A 23,904-nucleotide genomic window follows, 5' to 3' on the forward strand; every position below is an offset into this window, starting at 1 on the left:
TATTGATTGCTGTATGACCTGCATGTCTAATCTTGTTTAAAAAAAAATATCCAAAGGGCCTATTTGCAGTTCAAGGATATACCTTCCAATGGTTAGGCTCAGAAGTGAATTGCATTCAACATTCAGCTGAACAATCAAATAAGCTTTTCCAGCCTCGGTTCTCCAGATGTATGGAGTGAGAACTTGAGAGTTCACTTAAAAATGCACTCTGTTCAAAAGAAAATTGCTGAGAAATGGCCATTTCTGTCAGAGCACCTGCCCTCTGCAACAGGATCCTGACAGAGATTGGTATAGTTCCTACCTTGACAATGCTTAAGAAGTCCTTGAAAAGCTGGCTGGTTCCCCAGGCCTTGGGTGTTAAGCTCCCATAGGATTTCATCTGCTAGTTGGGATGTTTGCCTGGACATCCATTGTTCTTTTTTTGTTTTCTTGCATCATACTATTTTTAAAATCGTGGGCCACCTAGAACCTGGTGGAGCTGGGTGGACTTCTCAATTAATTAATTACTGACCTAAATTCCAAAACCTGCTTATTTATTTGGAACTCTTTCTTCTACATATGCAAAAAGCAATGAGGAATCCCAGGAACATTACAGAACCAATGGCAATTAGCAATATTTGAATGAGTCGGAGCAACTCGATCTTGCTGGTCACTTTTGATCGGAAAAGTTCTGCTTCTTCATCGCCGATAATAGCCGTCTGGAGAAGGAAAGACAAAGAGCTTGCAGGATCACGTCAGCAGAAAAATACAGGCCTGAATACTCAGCAACAGCGATGCTCTTCTCTAACCCCAAATAAGTATTTATGTATAGCTTTGCCTAAAATCGTGTACTGCAGCAGGAAAGAAAGCTATTGCAAATAACAAACTGATATTCTGTCACAAGCTGGAAAAGCAGCAGAGAGAAAAAGACCAACATAGCAAGGAACTGAGGTCTGGACAAGCCTTACATCTGGCTTAATAAAAAAAAATGCAAGGATCATGAATCCTGTTACTCCCCGTGTGTTTAATAATGTGCCTCTTCTGTCACATTAAAATTTACAGTTCAGTAGTTACTTTTACAATGCTTCTTTTTGGCAGGGAGGGGGAGAGGAGAAGCACTTCTACAGCCCTGGAGTTATAAGAAATGTGCCCCCTCCCCCAGTTCAATGGATAGCAATGAGAGGAAAACCTGTCAATGGGTTGCTAGAACGATCAAGTATTGTATCTTCAAATTCCACCCCTGCAGTTAATAGGATAGCACAGCGGCAAGAAGAAAGCAGAGCAACATCTCCCTGATGCCCAAAATGACTTCGTCCAGAGGGCATTCTAAACCTATATGCCATCCAAAATGATACCATTCAGGATTTTCTTGCTTCCTTCCATATCAATGGGGTTGAGAAATTTTAAGGGAGGGAAAGCCGCAAATGATTGGGAAAGGAGAGAACGAATGAGACCAGAAGGCGCTTCCTACTGGTTTCCTTCCAGAGGAAAGCAAGACCAGGTAAGGAGAGGACCTCTGGAATTTCTCACAGCTCAGAGAATTGGGATGAGCCTATTAGTCAATATATAATGCACAGGTGATCCCATAGAAGCAGGCCTTTCTGTGCATTCCCTTTATTTAGTTGGTTAAATCAATAGGGATACCAGATTCGTTTGAAGAGTCAAAGTAAAGGGAAGGAGAAAGACAATTCAAAAGGAAACCGACTAACCTCATTCAGCCACAGAACAGGAAAGACAAAGCTATCATTAACCTTTTTTAGTGGCCTGCAGGAAAAAAAATAAAAATAAAAACAAAAGCACAACATTAGAATAGCTCAGTTCTGTCCAACTATCTTCTGAGAATGCAAGAAATGGGTACCATGTTTTTGAGTTTTGTACTAGTTTTCTCAAAGCCTGATGGAAATTACCTTGTGGAGGAGTGCATGTTTCTACCTGGTTTTTCCTCCAAGCCCATCCTGATTAGAAATGTCAACATTAATTTAGATCATCTTTGAGCTAAAAGCTGGTGGCATCTTCAAAACATACAAAATACAGGAAGGATGGCTGACTTTTTGGTGGCTGAGCACAAATATTTTTGGAAGGGGAATGAGGTCAGCAAAGCAGATAAGGACTTATCTCAAATGTGGATAGCAATGACTCATGGAAGGGAGACTGGTTGATTTCTTGTTTTTTCCATTGCTCCATTCTCTGTTACACACAACAGATTTCACTCAAATCAAATCAAATCTTTATTACGGTCAAAGTCCAGCATAAGGAGGGTGGGATACAGATTTCACTTGTTTCCCATCTCAAAATAGAGGGATTTTTCAGAAGAGGCTTCACAGACTACAGAGAGAGAAAGAGAGAGAGAGAGGGAGGGAGGGAGGGAGGGAGGGAGGGAGGGAGGGAGGGAGATTTGAAGACCACGTCTTACTCTGGGGCTGAAAGTTTTCATCCTTACTGTTGATTGATTATGTGCTATCGCATCAGTACCAACTCTTAGCGGCCACGTGTTGTATTTTTTTATTAGAATATTTGAATACAATAAAAGTATAAAATATTAAAAGAAAAATAAGAAAAAGAAGTGAAAGAAAAAAAGAAAATATAGAATTATGACTTCCACCTTTTTTTCTATCAGGTAGTTGCCATCTTACTCTTTCCCCTCCCCTTAAACCCTTTTTAATCCCCAAATCCATAAATCATCAACTCAGTCTTTTCTTTTTTCAACAAAAAGTTCATATAAGTTTCCAGTCTTTCAAAAAAGTCTTTATCATTGACCAAACTGGCCAGCATTGCCTTTTCCACAAACTGCATCAATTTTGTAATCCAATCTTCTACTATGGGTAGTAGCCACATATTGTAGATAGATTTTCTCCAACCTGGTCCTTCAATGGTGCACCCATCACCATTGTAATCAAGCCCATCCATATTGCCGCTGGTTGTCCTCTCCTTTTTCCTTCCACCTTTCTCAGCGTTACAGAGTTCTCAAGGGAACTGGGCCTTTGCATATTGTACCCAAAATAGGGTAATTTGGTCATGTTTACTTGTACTTCTAGCGAGAACTCTGGATCGCTTTGACTCCTCTTCTCTTTTGGGCAATTTCCACTCTTCTGACATCCAGTTTGCTTTCTTCCATTTCTTGGTCTTTGGCAGTCTCTTTTCACATTCATTCTTAACTTCTTTGATTTTATTCCACAGTTCCTCTGGTTCCCTATCAGTCACATTCAAGACTTCAAAGAAATCCCTGTTGTTTTCCTTCTATGCTCAAGTTGATATCACTGGCTTTCTTCTTTCACTTTAGCTTGACCTGGAACTTGCACATAAGCAGTTCATGATCTGTTCCACAGTCAGCCTATGCCCATATCTTCACTGTTATAATTGAGCTCTTCCACTCCCTTGTACCAATAATATAGTCAATTTGATTTCTATGTACTCCATCAAGTAATGTCCATGTATATAACCATTGTTTTGATTGTTAGAAAAACATGTTAGCAATAAAAAATGGTTGAATTGTCATTGTCCTGCTAAATTTTGGTTTCCTAGGCCATTCAGTCCAACTACTTTTTTCTTCTTACTATTTCCAACTTTAACATTCCAGTTTCAGCAATCATTTTACTGGATATGTTCTACCCAGTTGTTGTTATTGTTAAAAGTTGCTGTTTTGGGTAAAAATACAGGGATGGTTTATATAATGGATATAGCAATATGCCATTGCCACTAAAGTCATCTTCCTATATTTCTGCTGCCCCATGCTGACCGTCATAACTTGGGTGAGCTTGCTGGGATTAGATTTCTACTTTCTTGGCACACACTCTCGGCATTCTTTACTCATCCCTTCTAGGCACAATCCCACCTGCCACGAGGAAGCAGGATGTGGAGGGACTCATGCAGGACCCTAACAATAATTCATTTAAACATAATGGTTGTTATTACACTACAGTAATGATATCTAAGCTTTCTTTAGATTACAGGACTAGTGAATTATTGTGGAAAATAAAAAGTAAGGGCAAAGTATAGGATGGAGCACAAGACAGAACATAACATTTTGGGGTCTATTTAATATGCTGGCAGTCAGTAACAGATTGGTTTATATGCAGTTTTCTTGGTCACAGTGCAAAAGTGATTGGCAATTGCCTTCTTCCAGGTTGGTTCTTTTTTCTTTTCTTTTCTTTTCTTTTCTTTTCTTTTCTTTTCTTTTCTTTTCTTTCAAACTATAGAGTCTAGCCTACAATCCTAGATTTCCTAAGGTCCAATCCAAGTTCACTAAATCTAGCTATGCATAACTTTTTTGCAGACTCAGCCAATGTCACTTAGACTGCAGCACTATATTCATCAAGAACGGGCAAAAGCATCTACTCAGAAATAAGGTGCAATTTCCACTTTATCCGTAAGATATTGATAGGAGTGGGGAATGTGTGCCCAAATCTAAGTCAGGCTGGATTTATAAAGCCAAGTCTGCAGTGTCTACAACATGCACATATAAACGGGATGGAGCTTCAATGAAGATGTCATGCCATTCATCTTGCAGATTTTGACCCCTCCCCAAGATGCTGTTGCCCATAAGCCAATTCTCCTGATAATCATAAACGCAGGTCAAGGAAACATTTGGCCAATGTTTCCCCAACAGAAAAAAAAAAAAAACCAGCCAAGACTTACGTGATTTTTGAATTCGGTCTCACATATAAATTAATCTGCAACCTTTTGGCAAAGTGCATGACAAATCCTGTGATCTAAAACAAAACAAATACAGTGAACATTGGGGGGAGGGGGCATAATCAAAGACTAGCAGCATTAAAGAGAAAAAGAAATGTATTCAGGTGCTAGATTTAAAGGTTTTTCACCAGCATTGGACAAGGTTGACTCTTGATACCCTCAATACTCTTGGTGCCCTTCAAACAGTCACTCATGCCCTTGTTATCTCCCAGATAGACTACTGCAATTCGCTCTACATGGGGCTACCCTTGAAGACTATCCGGAAGCTACAGCTGGTCCAGAATGCGGCTGCGTGGGCTATTTTTGGAGCCCCAAGAAGGGCCCACATAACACCGTTGCTCCGCGAGCTGCATTGGGTGCCAGTTTGCTTCCGGGTCCAATTCAAGGTGTTGGTTATTACCTTTAAAGCCCTACATGGCATGGGGCCAGATTACCTAAGGGACCGCCTCTCTCCTATGTCTTCAACCTGTCCCACCCGATCGCACAGAGGGGCCATGCTCCGGAGCTCCTCAGTAAAAGAACTCCATCTAGCGGGGTCCAGAAGGCGGGCCTTCTCTCCAGTAGCCCCCGCTCTTTGGAACATCCTGCCCCTGGAGATGCTATTGGCCCTCTCACTCCTGGCCTTCCAGAGGGCTTTGAAGACCTGGTTCTGCCAGTTGGCCTGGGGTGGGGAGAGAATATCTCAAGCAGGGAGATGGCTAGCCCTATAGTGGCCAGCTCTCCGCAGCCTGATTTTCCATCTTCTTGGATCTTCCTTTTTTAGTATTGTTTTAAATTTTGGATGTTTTACATGTTTTAGATATATTTATAGTTTTAATGTTTTTTGTAAGTCGCCCAGAGTCCCCTATTGTGGGGGAGGTGGGCGGGGGAGAATTCCAATAAATATTTTTTTAAAAAAACACAAGTTTTAACTACAATTTTATTTCAGTGACTTGCTTGCAATTACTTTAAACTGGATGAAATTCATCAAATTTGAGATGTATGTTTGCTTTCAATGTTAATGTTAACTTTTTAAATGTGCTTAGAATAAGGAGAGGAAAAAACCACACCAAACCCTCCTTAAAGTACAGGCTGACAGGCTCTTGAAATTCTTTATCCAATCTCTGGACAACAAACTAGGAGAAAGCTTTTCACTTTGGTGCAGGAACCCAAAAATTCACTCCAAGGGTCACATTCTATGACAGAGACAACCTGCATATGGATTTGATTCATATCAAATCCGTGATCGTGGAGCTGGTACCACGTGTAGACACTTACCGGTTCCACCTCCAGAAAGATTTTATGCTCTTCCACATTTGGCTTCATTCCTTCAATGTTTTTAAAAAGTTGTTTACTCCCATACAGGAAATGGGGCAACGTGATGTAGACTGGTTTACCTATAGAAATAAAAGGGAAATGAAGCCGGCTTACAATTCAGGTCATACAGTTCCATTCTGCTAGTGAAGCTGAATGGAAGAAAGGAGACGTTCTGTCTTTGGGACGACAGCAGACCTCTTGGTGAACGTATTCCCCAAGTAATTCCCCTAGTATGCTATGCAGATTGGACATGATCCAAATCAAAACTTCAAAAGAATTTGTAAAATTGCTCAGACCTTATTTTCTAATTGGTTCCATGGGTCCATTGTAGGTCCATTGTGTGATACCAATGACACAATTAAGTTCCGGAAGGGTTACAGTCTGGCTTTAGTACAGCGATGCACAATGCCCCCATGAATTGTACAAATCATTGAATACATAAAATTCCAATGTTAATTAAAGTTATTGAAATCAAATTGCTAGATCTCACTCTTCCCTGTCAATTACACTAACCCACACAGATTTATGGTACCGAACCCTCCCATTTTTCCTCTGTTACCTTCTTTGCAGGAGCTGATATCTATTATTCCACCTGTTGTACAGTTGTCACTTATCTCCTTGTCAGTGCAAAAGCATATATTATCAGGATTAACAGAGGGCGCAGCTGTAATTGCTTCAGGGACACTAAAGCGATAAAGCAGGATGTCTTTCACTGTCTGCTCACTATCAAATATTCCATAGGCTGACCTAGATATGAAAAGAAATATAAAGTAGCACTTTTGGAAGAATACATATCCATTATTCCTTTGTCCTAACCATCTGAGTCTAATCTGGAACTTGAGCACCAATGAAGGATCATACACCATGTTGAACAAGATCCCCTGATCTTGACGTCATCAATCACATTTCTCAAGCATGAGTTGATCATCTACACATCGCTGATCTCATTCCTTTATCAAAATGTGGGGATCCTCAATCAGATGAGCCTCCCCGTGACACTTTGGTGAGGTAGGATTGACTGGCATCTCACCAAGGCAGAAGCAGAGCCAATCATTATGTTTGGGATGTATGTTTAATATGTAAAAAGCCATATTAAAAACAAAGACGACTAACACCGTACTCTCAGAAAGCCTTGAAATCTAGGGTTTTGCATGGAACCCCAATTGGTTTCCAGTATAATGGGAACAGTATTGAAGTAGTTAAGGTCTCTGCATGTTAACACTTTGGGGGGTAAACTGGATTTTGAGTAACACATTTAATAGAGAAGCTGCCAATCTCTGTGGTAAAATTAAGCAGTCCCGCTTCATCTAACCCAAAAGTCCTGCTGGTTGAATGTTGCTGATATTCAAAATTCTGTTATTTCCATATCAAAGGAATGAAACCAGTTACTCAAGATCTTTTACCTGCAAATATCTGAGGAAAACATATACAGCTTATCATCCTTGCTGACAAAAGGGGGGAACGATGACCCATCTGTGAGTAAAAATCAGAACATCATGTGAATTGTGAGCCTCCCAGCTCATACCAAAAACTTGCATCTGAATTGAAAGGCTGCCTTAACAACTGAGGCTAGGTCTGACTGCGGCTCCTCTTCATCAAACTCAGCTCTTCAGTTCTACCTATTGGATTAACAGAGGCTAAGGCAGGCCTTCCATAAAAGATTTCGTCTTCTTCTTACGACATGCAGGTTACACTTTTCTGGAGTTTACACACCTAGGACTTCAAGGCAAAATTTTGACTTATCAGTGGTTTCAACCTGGAAGACCATTTATCGAGCAGTAGCCTTGGCATAGAAAGCTGCCCGAGGATTATGGAGTTTCTTCTAGCCTCAGTGCTGAACTTTGATGGAGCAAAAGACAGAAGCAGTGGGATTTTTTTTTTTTTTTAACGTGTGGAGGTAGGAAACATAACGTCTGTTGAAGCAATTCACTAATAGTGAGCAAGCCTACCATTGCTCGCATATGTGATATCTGTCTAAATGTTGGTCCTATCATACCAACTCATGGAATTTCTTGCTCTCCCCACCACCACAAAACCCCATTAAGTGTGCCAGGTATATCTGCTGCAAACCATGATGACAAAAAGTTGAAGACATGTACATAGTGATGTCATCACAAAAATCCCATCCATACATACTTGCACCCAATATCTGATACAAATCACAGCATTTGCCTCCCTTGTAGATTCCCCCTCATCCCCAGTGTTGCCCAACTCCACTGTAACTGAATTAGCTTAGTGATTTAGCCAGAGATTGTACAGATACATGAATAAACCCAGGACACTTCTCTTTCTCTTTCTCTTTCTCTTTCTCTTTCTCTTTCTCTTCTTTGGGATTTTTCCAGCTCAATTTCAGTTCCAACCTTGAATACTCTTAAGGCATGCCAAAATATGTTTGTGTGTTCTGCACAGAAATAGAAATTCAGTAATATTCCATTTGCACACTTACCAGTGCCATTCACCATACCACAATGACCTTCCCAATAATTAACGGTCCTTTAAAAAAAGAAAAATAATATGCAGCTCAGGTGACGTCAGGCAGTTTTCCTAGCTAAACAATTGTCTTCTGAATCTAAGGAAAGTGTGGAAACGAAACATATTCAGGGGCAGAGTAGATATTCTATTCTCCAGGTCTCTTGTAACCATATTCCCCAAAAGAAGGAATTGAAAAAGGTACGAGAATTTATGTTAGGATAGGAGGAGTGTTTATAAAGTAGTGTGCAAAGTAACAAACAGCATCCTCTTTTCCTAGGGTAGGTGTGAAAAAGAAATAGGGTAGTATTTATAAAAACCCATTGGAATCTCATTGGCTCTCATTGGCTCATTGGCGAGTCTCCACAAGACTCTCTCAGGTGGATCAAACAGGAAAAGAAGGTGTTGGTATTGGAAGAAGGCTCAAACCAGGTCACTTAACTCCAAAAACTAATATCCACAGGACATTCATGTTAGCCCCAAACACCCCTAGTCTCTTTTAGGCTAAATTAATTTCCCCCAGTTAGCTATTCTGCCCCTAGATGAGGTTCTAAAAAGGCTTTAGAAAAATTGGGCTGGAACTCCATCTCTTCCCACTTTTTCTTTCCTCCCTATACTCATGCAGGGAGGGGAGAGAAAATGAAAATGAAGGGATGAGTGTGGTAACAGTTCACCAACTCTGTCCAAAGGAGTGTCAACGCTGATTGCATCACTGTGGATTTTTAATTATTCCCCCTCCTTACAGCATTTGAAGGAAAGACATAGGAAGTTACAGCCTCCCAACCTGTCTCAGAAAATGGTTTCCTCCTGTCTTATCCATGAGGGTCAACCTTTATCTTCTCTGCACTCTTCCCTCTGCCCAAGAACTTAGACAAGCATATACAGTTATCTTGCAAGGGAGACCAAGTTGAGTAATAGCAACTTGCCCAAAGCCATCTACATTTGCTTTAGGATAAAACCAAAGATTTGAAAATAAATGGCAACAATTCAAACCCCAAGTCTAGTGATAACCACCACAGAATTCATTGGTCTTCAATACAATGTGAATACAACCAACACACCTTTCTATGACTGAATATTGTGCAGCTGCACTGGGGAATCTTATCTATATAGAAAGCAAGGGCTGTAAGAGTTCACAAAACAGAACTAAACTATAGTTAGCACGCATATATACACACACAGACACACACACACATACTAACACACATACTGTGTGTGTGTATGTGTGTACTTTAGCTAAATTTTGAAAATATATATATATCTATATCTTTCCAAATATAGTATACCTGTTGTATTGATAACTGTGGATAATTCCTGCCTTCTTTATATCATCTTTCCCAGTGTAAATTCTGTAAGGGCCATCATATGTTTCATTGTGCTTGAATGAGATAAAGAAAGAGAGAACAGAAACTTAATTTTTGATACAAACAGGCTTGATCATCAAGATGAGTTCTTCACTATTTAAAAGTCTGCTCTATAAAATCTAAGTTATGTCTAACATTCTTCATTGTTTTGTTTTTAATAGGCAACAGTCTTTTCTTTTCCTAAGACATGGAGATCTTTGGGTTTGAAACGTGGTTTTGCTAAAATTTCGAACATGGAAATAGTCACAGTTAAGGAAAAAAACAGATCTCAAGATGGTCTGAGACCAAGCATTCACTTTGTTTAAAGATAACCCAACCCAGGTTAAAATAAACCCTCAGTAACTTCAACATGGCAATATGGAAGTGACCATTATTTTAACTTCTGTTCTATGACAAGGATGCAAATAGTTTATGGACATTAATGGTACATCTTCCTCCTCCTATATGATTGTTCCATTTTTTTTCCTCCTGCCTTTGGACTAACTTTGTCATTTCTGGAATAATTAGAATTTCTAACCTTATATTCTGGATGTTGATCACGCAAAGTTTGCCACAGCTTTAAGTTCTTATCCCCCTTCCCATTTTTTCATGCACGTTGACAAAAACAATATTAAAATATCTCCCTTCCGGCTCATGATGCCATCACAGCCATAGCAGTATCAGGATGCATTTCCAACATAGGCATGTATATAATTATGGATTAGGATGAATTCAAAATGTATACAAAATGCCAAAACAATCAGTTGTACAAAAAAGGAACATTTCAAAACCAATCCTTCCACTTCCGAGACAATGCTAATTAATTCAGATGTCCAAGTTCTCAGGGGGAAAAGTGGGGGGAAAAAATTCTGAACACCCAAACTTGGTGAGACTGAACATAATTTGGGACCATGCCTGATAAAATGCCCACGCTAGAATACAGCACACACAGGGATGCTTGACGTGATTGTTCAGGTCAAGCGCACAGTTCTTTTCTTCATCAAGTTAGCCATCAAATGAAGAAATCCAGAGTTATAGCTCAATCTGCTAATACATTTCTACTATACAGATGCAGATAAATAACCCTTGGTTTCTGCTCTGAAGTGAGATAGTCAAATCACCTTTGAGTCCAGCTGGTGACTTATGTGGACCTATCTATGCATTTTGTCACCTTCTTTGGAATATTTTTTGCCTAAGTAGAGATTCCTGGGCGAAGTGAAAGCAGCTAACTATTGGAGTGCTCGGGCAAATTTTATTTTTATTTTATATTATCTAACTAAATTGTTGTTTAAGACCTTGCACACAGCTGCATACGACTACCCTTCAAACATAACTGGGTGAGAATTGTCTATAACCTACTGCCAAGAGAAGATAATAGCATGGGGAAGAGGAAGAAACAAGAAAGAATTAATTCCGGCATGCAGGCACTGACGAAACCATCCAAGCAACAAAAAATAGACTGCCTTATAGAACTTAAAAGGAGAGTGGCCGAAGATGAGAATGTAAGGAATGACAACACTAGTATTAGTGTTGCAGATAAGCCAAGCCGTGGGCATATTACAAATAGATACGATGTGCTGAACTGGGATTCAAAAGATGAAAGTGATTTGGACTACCCCACTCATAATAGTGGAGAATTGAACTCTGTGGGAATCTTAGACGTAACAGCCTCCTCCTCTAAAGCAGCTGTATGTTCAGTTGCAGCACACCCTACAAATGCTACAACAAAAAACTGGCAGGAAGAGGGTTCTAAAAATGGAAATGAGACCACAGAATTTGTGTCCAGGCAAAGCTCACCGATAGCGCGTACTGTATTTCTAATCTTTGACTCTCTAGGAGAAGTAAAACTGAAAGTGGACTTTTTGAAGGAGTCCGTTGATGTATTTATCCAGGCTTTTCATAACAAATTAACTCAGTTTACTGATGCAGGAAGTTTTGGACTCAGAAAGGCTCAATCCTTCGTAGCCCAAAATAAAGGGCCCACAGATGATCTGATTGAGGAAAGAGATCAAACCCTACAAAAATCTGCCTCTCAACGGCTGAGTCATGGAAGAGCCGAAAGTCAAAATCATAACAAACGGATGCTGCAAACAAATCAGATTTACCTGCAAATTACCCTTAACAGACTTAACAGCGGCTGGTGGGGTACAAAGAAAGCCATATGTTACTCCTTAAGTCAGCTATTATGATGCCATCATTATGCAATTGACTTACATTCAGGGGAGTGGCTTCCTAGTAAGATGGGCTGTAAGGGAATCTTGCTGACATTGAAGCAATCTGTAATCCCAAGCATGCTTTTCAAGATGAAACTCATGCTGTCCTCCTTTCTAATATTCCCAAGACGTGTATTCCGTGAAACACAGATCTCCCCACTTATTGAGTCATTACATCAAGGTGCTGTTAGCACTTTAAACGAGAAACAAGGAATGGACGCTACTGCAGCCAGCTGAATAGTTAGCAAAAATGGCATGGCCTTGGGAGAAGCTAACACAGATAAGCAACCACAGGCAGAAAGAGGGCAGGATACAACAGATCCCTTAGAGGCAGAAATAATTGACATCTTTGGAGCCATGCCAGGAAGCGAACAGGACGACTTACTGAAGAAATTAGAGGACTTTAAGCAAACTGTAACTACAGTGTATGAGACTGGGGCCCCTCTAATTGATCTTATCTCTGTGTCCCCTGCAGAAGGATGCAAAAGCAGTATAAATGAGAGCTTGCCTCCAACACGTCCCAGAGACAGTGAATTGTACAAACAATCAGTTTGTGTCACAGAAGATTTGATCATACCACCAGGAGAGGTAAACCTAGCCCCGCAGACCACAGATTCTGCAGCTCACCACCCACAGGATTTTATCACAGCCACATCAATGGATATGCAAATATCTGACTGTTCTTGTGTAACACCTGGCAGTGGGGAAGGGAGATGTACTCCACCCAGTGTGTCCCAGGCAGAACTCACAACAACATCCTTGTGTGGTCAAGCCAAATGACATTCAAATAATACTACTCCCTTGTTTGTTATCTCCTGGAATATTGCAGGGTGGAAGTCCAGGAGTAGAGATCCTTCATTTCTTGCATATATTTCTAGCTATGACATAGTTTTTTTCCAGGAAACATGGCATGCGGGTGATTTACTAGTAGATGGCTTTAAGACATCTGCACTGGAAGCTGTGCCTGGTGCAGGGCATGGGAGGCTTTGTGGGGGATTAGGTATTCTAACATCTACTTCATTGCAGGCCCAAGTAACTAACTTACAACCATTAGATCGCTATGCAATGGCTGTTTTCCTTCAATATAGTAGGAGCCAACTTCTTTTGGTTAATGTCTATATTCCACCCCTGCATATACGATCAGAGATTAAATAAGTTTGGGACAAAATAGATATTTATGTTGAAGATCTAAGGACTGTATTTCCTACAGCTCATTTGATATCGGCTGGCGATTTCAATGCTAGGATTGGTCAATGACTGAAATAAATATGATGATGATGAAGTAGATATTCCCAGTCGTTTTCCCCATCCAACTATTATCCAGGACTGACCCTGCTTAGCTTTCTAGATCAGCCACAATCAGATTGGTGCTATCTCCTGATGAAGGGAAACAAGATAAGGAAACTACTTTATACCCTTATCAAAATCCCATTTGTTGCGATGACCTTCGTTTCTAACATCTGATGGAGGAGATTGCTAACAGCAACACTCCTCTATGTAGAATAAAAGCCGGTTGAGTTTTGATAAGTCATCCTAATATTGTCGAGCAGAGTGCAAATCACAAACATTCCTGTTTGTGCAGAGCGCAGCAAAAACTCCAGGAAAAGTTACCCAGGAAATATATACACATCAGCATTGCAGCTATTCACAATGCAATGTCCATTACTTGTTTCCCAAAGAAATCCAGTCAGAAAATATATACTAACTGGTGTTTATTGATAAAAATGCAAAATTCCATAAAATGCAAATATCATACAAAATATAAAGAAAAACACATCTTCTCATGTAATGTAGCATCCAAGACTTATTAGCAACACACGCTTAACAAAATCTCTAGCTACAAACTCTCAGAGAAGAAGTACACTACTTGGTACTTTGTTACAACTACATAGTCCATAAAAATGATTACATGATGCTATACTGAGCTAAAGCTATACACACACACACACACTGAGACACACTGAGAGGCTGAACATTTTCCTCTCATTATATTATAGCTCCATGCCACCCCCACTGGGTAACTAGCAGACACACACCAATAGGTGGCAGTAAATAGCACAATACACAACACACAATAACAGGTGTTTCTCACACGATCTCTGTAGCCAAAATATTATTTGTTATTGTTGTAAAGATAATGGGATGACTCCTTTCCCATGAGAAAGAAGATCCTGACAAATATATGCCAAAGGCTATCCTAATTTTAATGTTTCGAACTTTCTGAATTTTAAGGATGCATTTATTATATCAGCATGCACCCGTTTCTTAGAAACATGCCACAAGTAGTTAATCTTCCCTTTGAATGCATACTTACGGGATAGAACACTCCGACAACTTTATCAATGCTTGGTATTTTAATTAGTTTCAAGAAAGGATCTTCATAGCCCCAAAGTATTTCTTTCACAGTTCTAGTTTGGAGGAATTTTGATTTTGAAGATTGCATGAGGAGATCCATTATTTGAACCATAGATGGAAACAAAGTAGGTGCAGCCTGCAGAAAATATAAATACATCTATAACTTAAACTTTTGATAGTGGGATGAAAACCAACAACAAACTTTTATAACAGGCTAGAATTAAATCTTATATGCGATCAAATCACAGAATATTTTAAAGTTTTGAACCTTAGCACATGCTGAAGAATTTGATTAAGATCAATGTAATGAGACATGCAGCACAATGAAATAATTAATATGTTTGCAGTGGATATGTATCTTCACCATCATAGCAGACACTTTCCTCATGATTCCTTCGGTAGAATACAGGAGATAAAATTAGTTTTAAAGCTTTGGGAAAAAAATAATTTCAGGTAAAAAGTCAGAAGATGATGAAGAGAACAATAACAATGAAAGACTAATATCAGATTTTCTGGTAGATGTGGAACTTTTAGTGGAAAGTTAAGATAGAGAAACGATACAGTAAAAATTAAAAATATATGGATTTCCAGGTTTTGCTGATCTACATCTCCCAGCATCCCTTAGTATTGACAAATTACCAGCAGTTGGTAATGCGGCATTTCTGGGGAGTCTATTCCATTCATCCACAACACTGAAGCAATGGATAACAGAGAACATCATTCCACAGGACTGACAATACCCAAACTCAATCTTTTACTGATTTATTATTACAATTTAATATTCAGATGATATAAATTTGATAGGAGGGCTTCCTTACCACAACAGCAAGGTTGACAATGGTGAAAGTGTCATTTTCTGACCCAACTGACATATCAGGTTGAAAGAGAGCAATATTTGGCAGGAGGTAAGACACTGTGGCATCTTCATGTTCAGTGATGTTTTCTTTGGGTAGATATCGCACCCTCGAAGAACAAGAGATTCCACTTCAGTTAAATCCAAAGTAACTAGAGCTGACAAACTACACACACACACACACACACCCCTACCTAGGAGCTTGAACGAAGCTTTCTATTGTTAATAGCCTGAGGATACAATTCAACCCCAGGCAAATAGTTTACATTGGGCCAAGACAGCCAGACTCATAGATAATATCCCCACAGAGATCAAGATAAAACAAAACTAGTTTGCAGAAGCTAGATGAATAAGCCCCACTGGTCATCCTGCTCTAGAGAGTAGTGCTCATGGACAACAATGGAGCATTCAAAATATGATTTGCATGTGGAGGTTTTGGAGTACAATCTAACAACTGGTAATTTGGTCCCCTACAGATGTTGGGAGTGAAACTATACTTCTATAATCCCCTGCTACTAAGCAGGCAACAGGTGAGTTAGTGCCTTGTGATGAAGTTATCCATTTCCCATGGCCCTTTGTAGCTTCTATTGGTGCAGGATGCTAATAATAACAACAACAACAACAACAACAACAACAACAACAATAAGGAGGAGGAGGAGGAGGAGGAGGAGGAGGAGGAGATTATCCTATTCTGGATTCTTGCACAGCATAAGGGGTTGGACTCAATCTCCTGTCCCAAATCAATGAAGTATCTCAGTTTGTTCTCTATTCCCTCTTCCAAGTCCCCAAGACATGATCATTCTCAGGTCTTGACCTACATGTAAGTGTACGGGCCCTTCTGCTGAAGTATTGGAGCTGAACCATTCTCCATCACATCCTCTGGGTTCTGTACATCAAAGAACCAAAACTGTCTGTAGACTGGACTCCCAGGAACGATCCAGTTCGAATAAATGGTTGTACCATTTTCAATGACTGTTTCCTGGAAAGGGGAATAACATTTTGAACATTAATTTTTTTTTCCTAAGTCTATCAGAATAGACATCTTTTCAGACATTATTTGCTCAGTGAGAGAGAGTGGCTCAGATAATGTTTCCTGGAAAACCCCATCTCTTTTTATTGATTGGTGAAATGACATCAGCTAGACTAGTCCCCAAACTATTCAGCTCATCAACCCTTTCATGAAGTTTCCAAGTGTTCGTCAACCCCAAACATTTATTATGTGAAAATTATTTAATAACTACACTTAAACTAATAGTACTATGAATAACAAGAACAACAACAATCAATAAAAGAGGTCAGTAACAACATAGAGCCGATAGAGACAACTCAAGGCTGCTCTCATTAGTGTCTGGTCATTCAACCTTGGGTGACACTGTCTTGCCACTAGCCACCTCACCTTCAGGACTAGGTGTGGAGCTCTACAGAGACCCCAAAAGATTATCTGACCCCAATTAACCTTCCATCATTTATCAACCACCAATTGATCCACAGCCATTTACTGACTCTTTGGATAGTCCCATCAACCCTTCAGGGTTGATATTGACCATTTTGGGGAACCCTGATCTAGGCTCTACTAATGATGCTGTAATCTTCTTTAAATTAATGTTACAGTTTAGCTAACTTGTCTCTTAGATTCTAATAAGGCTTTTGTATGAAGCATTTCACCTGGTCCTTGCCCATGGACTTTGCAACATTAGCATTAAAATTAAATATGCTGGTCATTATGGAAAAAGTCTATCTATGTGGTTGTTAAAAGACAACAACAACTTGATGGCATATAATCAATTGCTAATCAATGCTGAATAAAGTCTTTCTCCCTCCTACTTATAAACTTCATGACCCTAGATATTATAGCTCTAATCAATTATTGCATCATTAAACATTCTTGAATCAGGGATAGGAGACTTGTGACCTTTCAAATGTTGTTTTATCAGAGATTATGAGAGTTGAACTCCAGCCTTTATAACACTGATAGTTAGAGATGACTATCTGCAAGGCTATAATAATCAAAAGTAAATCATTTGACAAGATGATTTATAAATTGCTTGACTTGGGTCCTAGGCTGCTTTTGTCAAATAGTCAGCAAGAAGTTTAAAGAGCAGATATTCTCATTGCACAAAAGTGAAGATGCTTTTTAATTATTATTCAGAGAATAGTACAACTCAACAAGCTAAGAAGCTTATCATGTGTTTTTCATAACAAACAAAAACCAGTTTTTTTTACCCATGGCTTATTGAATAGTTGGCTAGAATTACACTTACACACTAAGGCATAAACCATAAACCATAGTTTATTAAATACTGGTACATAATTTCTTTCATTTATAAACCTCCATTCTGAGAACTCCAGTAGCAGTGATGAGAAGAATGAAAATTTTGCAGTGGTGTGCAGGAGTGAATGGTGAGAAAACTGTAAGGGGATGCAGCAGAGCTCAAACCATTAGTGTGGTGTTTCAAAGACAAAGTGAGAAGAATGTAGAAGTCCCAAGAAGAGAAGTTAGTAATCATACTAATTAAGAAACAAAATGAAGTGCAATACTCAGCAGGCAATCAAGCCGCAAATTTTGTATCTTTTCCAGACAATTCCAATATTGACTTCAGAGGCACCCTTTAAACAATGGCAACGTGACGTTTCTAAGTTTATATGGCAAGGGAAAAAAACCAAGAATAAAATATAAAGTTTTGCAAGATGTGAAAAAAAGAGGTGGTTTGGGTCTTCCTGATTTGAAATTGTACTATGTAGCTTGCTGTTTAGTATGGCTTAAAGAATGGATTACCTTGAGAAATGAAAAATAATTAAATTTGGAAGGTTATAATTTGAGATTTGGATGGCACGGATATTTGTGGTATGACAAAGTTAAAGTTAATGTGGACTTTAAAAACCACTATATTGTTGTTGTTGTTGTTGTTTAGTCGTTAAGTCGTGTCCGACTCTTCGTGACCCCATGAACCATATTGCGCCAGGCCTTCCTGTCCTTCACTGCCTCCCTGAGTTTGCTCAGTTTCATGCTCATTGCTTCAATGATGCTATCTAACCATAGAAGATCTTTATTAAAAGTTTGGACTAAATGCAGACCACTTTTATGCCCTAAGATGCTGATGTGGACTTCTATACAAGAAGCTTTTTATAGAACTGAAACAAGAGATAAAAATAAATGGATGAGATACAAAGACTTATTGGAAAAAGAACAAGGAGAATATAAAATCAAATCAAAAGAGCAATTGGTTTCAGAAGGACATACTTTTCAATAGCTTTCTTATATGCAATATAAAGAAAAATTCAAAATTGATAAAAAAGAATTTGGATTTGAACAGAATAAATCGGAATTTGAAATTCAACTATGTGAAACAGATGAACACTTAATAGCAAAAATGTATAATTATTGTTGAGAGAAGAAATGGTTGAAGAACAAGTTAAAGAATGCATGATGAAATGGGCAAAAAATATTGGACATAGTATACATATGCAGCAATGGGAAAAGATGTGGTCTAGAGGATTAAAATTTACTTTATGTTATAATTTGAAAGAAATTTTTTATAAAATGTTGTATCGATGTTATATGACACCCCAAAGATTATCAAAGATGTATGGGACAATTTCCAACGTTTGTTGGAAATGTAATCAGCAAAAAGGGTCGTTTTACCATATGTGGTGGACATGTAAAATTGCAAAGAAATTTTGGACTCAAATACAATCTTTGATGCAGAGCATACTGCAAATACAGATTACATTTAAACCAGAATTATTCCTGCTGGGGATAATGGACTTTCAAATTGGAAAGCATCTTATTAGAATTACTCAATACATGATTACCGCAGCAAGACTTTTGTATGCACAATTTTGGAAAACCGAGATACTACCAACAATACAAGAATGGTTGTTAAAATTGATGGAAATGGCAGAAAATGATAAACTGACTCGTTTATTAAAAGAAAATTCAAATAATTATTATCTTAAAGAATGGAAACCATTGATGGACTATTTGCAAAATGCAGGCTGGGCAAAGCTTACATGGGGATTTGAAGATTAGATTATAAATGTAATAGGATATGTTTTGACAAACAATTGTTCCTACTTAATGCATTAAAAACTAGCACTTATGACACTCTTATTATTCTTAAGACCAGAGATAGATTGGAAGCTATCCATTTTTCATGTCTTTTTTCTTTTTCTTTTACTTTATCTCACTTTTTCTTTTCCTTTTCTTTATAATCTGTATTTTCAATTTTCAGTTTCATTTCTAACTTTTAACTTTGTAATTTTAAAATCTCAATAAAATACTATTAAAAAAAAAATACTCAGCAAGCAATCAAGATGTTCCTACAGACCAAAGAAATCCTTTGAGGCACAGAGATATTTTGCTTATATACTGTTATTGGCCAAAACAGAGTGGGTGTCTTTGGCAGGGAACAGACCAGTAGATCACCTGATAGCAGGTCTGATGTCATCAGGGTCTCTCATTTCAGTGAACTCTTGAGTGCTGATAAAAACTGAAAAAAAAGTTTCATTATGATCTTTGTGAATGTCGAAGTCCTTCATCCACGGATGGCCAAAGCAGAATGGGCATGTCCTTTACAACACTGGACATAGCAATCTCAGAAAAAAAGCACAGATGAATAGACTTGAATAAAGGGGCTTCCACATTTTATTCCTGCAGACATGAACCCTGATCTCCATAACTCTTGATGGTTGTATGCAGGTGGAGAACTTCTGATCAAGAAATGTGATAGTTACTTGACAGACACAGTTTGAGGGCAATTAATATAATTCAGAAGTTCAAGATCAAGAAGTTGCATAACTTCTTATGGTGGAAAATCATGCTCGGCTGTCAACATTTACCAAACTCCGCATGGCATGCCTACCCTTTCTTTCTGGCAGCTTCAGAGAGGGAATTCTCTTTGAAAAATGACTTGCAAAGCAACAGGCCACAAAAGTGCCTGAATGATCTGTTGATCCTCTTATTGCAGAATCTGTTTGCCAGAAAACTGGACATCCCAAAGGTTCCATAGTTGCGGATGAAAAGCAGTCAAAGAAAACGTGAATGCCTCTTTCCCTCCTGTTCCCTTGACGCATGTCCAAGGATGATGCTGCTGGCCCCGGCCCCTGGCTGGGTTGCATTGCACAGGCCAATGCTAAAGCTGCACAACACCCACGTGCAGCATGGATGACCTAGCCAGCAGACTGCCCAGCCCAAAGAGAGGAGGAGGAGGAGGAGGAGGAGGAGGAGGAGGAGGAATTCTAGGTACGTGGAAGCTAAGCTGCTCTTACTGTCTTTTACTTTTAAAAGTTTTGGCTTCCTTGTTGCCTTGATGTGTTGGCTTATTAGTATTGCATTCCGTGCATGGATTTGGTCTCAGTCTGAATTTAAACTTTTAATTATTTTGTTTTTCAAAAACCTTGGTTGGCAGCTGGTCTCCATGTTGCTTTGGGTGTTATTCCTACACTCTATCCCTGCATGGTTTTTGAAGCACAAATGAATTGCACCTTCAAACTGAGCTCACTGTGAAGCTTTCCACTAACTTCTGTGAAGCCAGAACGTTGGCAAGCGAGTCAAAGGGTGTTCCCACCATTGTGATGAAGCTGAGGAAGCCACGGCAGTACACATTGATGCTTGCCATGCAGATCATATCCTGCACATGCTTCAAAACAAGTAACTGAAAAAGTGTGCCTCACTATCCTTGAAGGCTGAACCGGTAAACCATGCAATTTTGTAGCACAAGAGCTGGAGCTCACATTTAGAACTTCAGGCTATAGGTGTGGACTCAAGATGACTCACAATTTCCCCATGAAACGGGGGGGGGGGGATCAAGAAAGTGAAGAATAAGATCCTTCTCTTTCACTGAAATGAAGAAGCAAATCTATGTCTCAAATGGAGCTTCTTGTCAGGATTTCTACCAAACAGGCCAGCCCCAAAAAACCCTTTTTTACTCAGCCTTCAATAGCTAAGAGCATTTATCCTTTAAAGAGAGAGAGATAGAGAGACCAAATCTTGGCCCCTCCAATTTTCAGGATGGGTCTCCACTAGCTTTGCATTATTACCACACCCACCTCTCCCCTGCTTCCCAAATGTGGCTTCTGGTCACCCAAGGGTTGCCCATTCCTGTTTTAGAGTGTAATGGAGATTCTGCCATCTCTGCTGATTTTAAACAAATATATGGGCTTCATCTCAAGTCTAGTTACCTGAGAAGGATAGCCATTTAAGGCTTACTTTCTAATGTAGCCTGTGTCCCACAGTGAGACTCCATCACTTAAGTAGATAATATCCTTGTTTTAAGAAGTTATATTTTTATAGCCATCAATCCAATCCTCAAGGAATCTCTGATGCCAGGAAACTATAAAAACTGGGGTCTTCTCTCAGTAACCTGCAACTCAGAAAACCTAATGGGACTTCTTATTTTACAAGACAAGAGAACACTCAGCAAAAAATTGGAGAAGTTCATATAGTCAATTACTTCCTTCATGCCAGAGATGGGAAGCATATGAACAAGTGATTCACAAAATAAGTCAATGCTCCATTCAATTCAATATTGCCTATAATGACTATGGATCTCCAAGTGTCTTCAAAAGCCTTACTGACAGATGGTGGATACTGAATCTAGTACTTTCCATAAATAGGCTTTGGGGTTTACCACTGACTTGCAATGCATGGATGAACTCTTTTAAGTCAATGACATGCTCATGAATCCTGAGCCGTAGAAGATAACATTTCATCACAAGCAGGATCTACCATATGTTCCTTTGACACAAACATAGATCTGCCGTTCTTGAAACATGTAATGAGGCAATAAAGTCCATTGGAGTTGAGCAGCTAATAAATGTGCCCTTGTTGGTGAGCCAGCCTCTCCTCTGAGGTCCTTCCTAGATGGAAGTACTGTTGGCGCAAAGTCCTTCATGACCATCTCTCCCAGGTGGAGTCTGCCCATCCAGTGTGGTCCAGTTGGGAAAGGATGTCACAGGTACCCATTTCAAGAGATCAAGGAGGCAGGGGTACACAGGATGGCCTTCTCAGCAAAACCACCCTGACCTTGTTGCATTACACCGCCTGAAGTCAGAAAAGACCTTTTTTTGTCATTCAGGAACAGTGTAAATACTATCCTTTTTCACAAGGCCTTCAGAATGGAACGTCTTCAAAAGTGGACAGCAATGAATATAGATGTGGCATGTTAAATTTATATATATATTCTATTAATGAAAGCTGCCTAGGACTTTCTAGTGAGTAGGTTGTATTACTTGTTTTTGCATGGTAACAGGTATTTTAATAAATGCATTTTTTAAAAAGTAACATTCATTATAACAAGCTTTTGTATTTTATCATTTCAAATCAGCATAAACTCCTTTTCAGGTAAAGCAGCCTGGGATGGTGTACCAAAAGACCCAAAACTACAAAGGCAAAATAATTAAATGTTTTTTGAAAAACCCTAAATAAAAAATCAACAGTTAATTCAACAGGATAACATCCACCATCTAATAGCAACTTTGATAGTAAGTGGCTGCTTACCTACCTAAAACAAGAAAACAGTAAAGATCTATTTCTTTATAGAAATGGTTCTGCCTAGATTGAAGGTTCTTTGTCAGAACATCTCAACAGTGAGATTAAATCATAAAAACGGTTAGAGGCAATTGTGACAGGGTGCTAGTGGTAGTGATGGTTTACATCATAAGCAAATGTTGAGAAGAAAGTGATGAAAATATGGGGTAATACAGGAATTATAGGTGTCTCTTACCTTTTTTATTGTCTTCTCAACAAAGTGATTTCCAACTGGAATCAGAATACCGCCAAGGATGGCCAACACCGCCCCGATGATTGCAACAGTCAGCAAGCCACAGCTTCGATTACACCCCATGCTTCTTCACACAGTTGAAGGTTTTTGCAGCTGCTCCTTCTGCCTCCTTGACCTCTTACAGATCTCTTACTCTGATGCTTCCTCAATATATATATTGTGGAGACCTAAGCACGCTTTCAAAAGAGGTTGAAGTACAAAGTACAGCATAAACAATCCTGTGGAAGATCATTTATTGCTCCTAGAAACAAGCAGTTTTTAAAAAATGCAAGAACATCTAGAATAGCAAACATACAGAGCTGGCATAATTGAAGCCTGGCTAAAGGGAAATTGACAGAACTTTTTTTGTAGATTCAGAAATAAAAGATCAGTTAGTAATAACTTCAGACTGAATTATCTCTCTCTTCATGAAATAAGTCCATGTTTTGGTCAAGGAATATCAGATGGGAGGAAATTCATTGCAACCCGTAGCTTGAAAGGCTCAATTACACCCTTCATTTGGCCACTTCTAAACTAAACCCAAGTTTAGAGCCAAACATGTGAACCTCCAAAGTTCCTTCAAAGCTCCAGCCAAACATGTGAACCTCCCACTCTGATAAAAAGCATAGCTCTTCAAAGACTGAAGAAAATTCTCTTTACATGGTTTCAAATGTATATTTACAAATGCTTTTCATTGGCTTTTACTTGATTCTTCCTTAGAAGAAGCATATACCTGTATTGCCCTAGTGCAGTAGATTGCTGTTGGAGGGCAAATCCTATGCCATTGACTCTTCACCATCTCCTGATTGACTGGCCACAAGGGACCAGAAGAACATAGATAGAATCATAGACTTACAGGGTTGGAAAGGACCTTGGAGGTCTTCCAGTTGCAAGGTACTCTGTCTCCTCTTTAACTATCATTGTCTCCTGTTTATCTAAGAGAT

The 23,904-nt window shown here is 39.1% G+C and overlaps 1 protein-coding gene across 1 annotated transcript; it reads right to left on the reverse strand.

Moving 5' to 3' along the window:
• Nucleotides 1-512: 512 nt before the first annotated feature.
• Nucleotides 513-23,118, reverse strand: LOC103055452 (platelet glycoprotein 4-like). The gene is made up of 12 exons (XM_015888436.3): nucleotides 22,925-23,118; nucleotides 16,019-16,179; nucleotides 15,166-15,310; nucleotides 14,307-14,483; nucleotides 9,723-9,814; nucleotides 8,414-8,460; nucleotides 7,371-7,440; nucleotides 6,527-6,714; nucleotides 5,929-6,047; nucleotides 4,615-4,688; nucleotides 1,689-1,743; nucleotides 513-698 (listed from the first exon to the last, which is right to left on the reverse strand). The coding sequence occupies exons 1-12, from the start codon at nucleotides 23,042-23,044 to the stop codon at nucleotides 534-536; spliced, it is 1,413 nt and encodes a 470-aa protein (XP_015743922.2). The 5' UTR covers nucleotides 23,045-23,118; the 3' UTR covers nucleotides 513-533.
• Nucleotides 23,119-23,904: the final 786 nt, after the last annotated feature.

Source organism: Python bivittatus, unplaced genomic scaffold (assembly GCF_059951505.1).
Source record: "Python bivittatus isolate LINGU-HERP-01145 unplaced genomic scaffold, Pbiv_v1 ctg000120_np1212, whole genome shotgun sequence".
Taxonomy (NCBI): Eukaryota; Metazoa; Chordata; class Lepidosauria; order Squamata; family Pythonidae; genus Python; species Python bivittatus.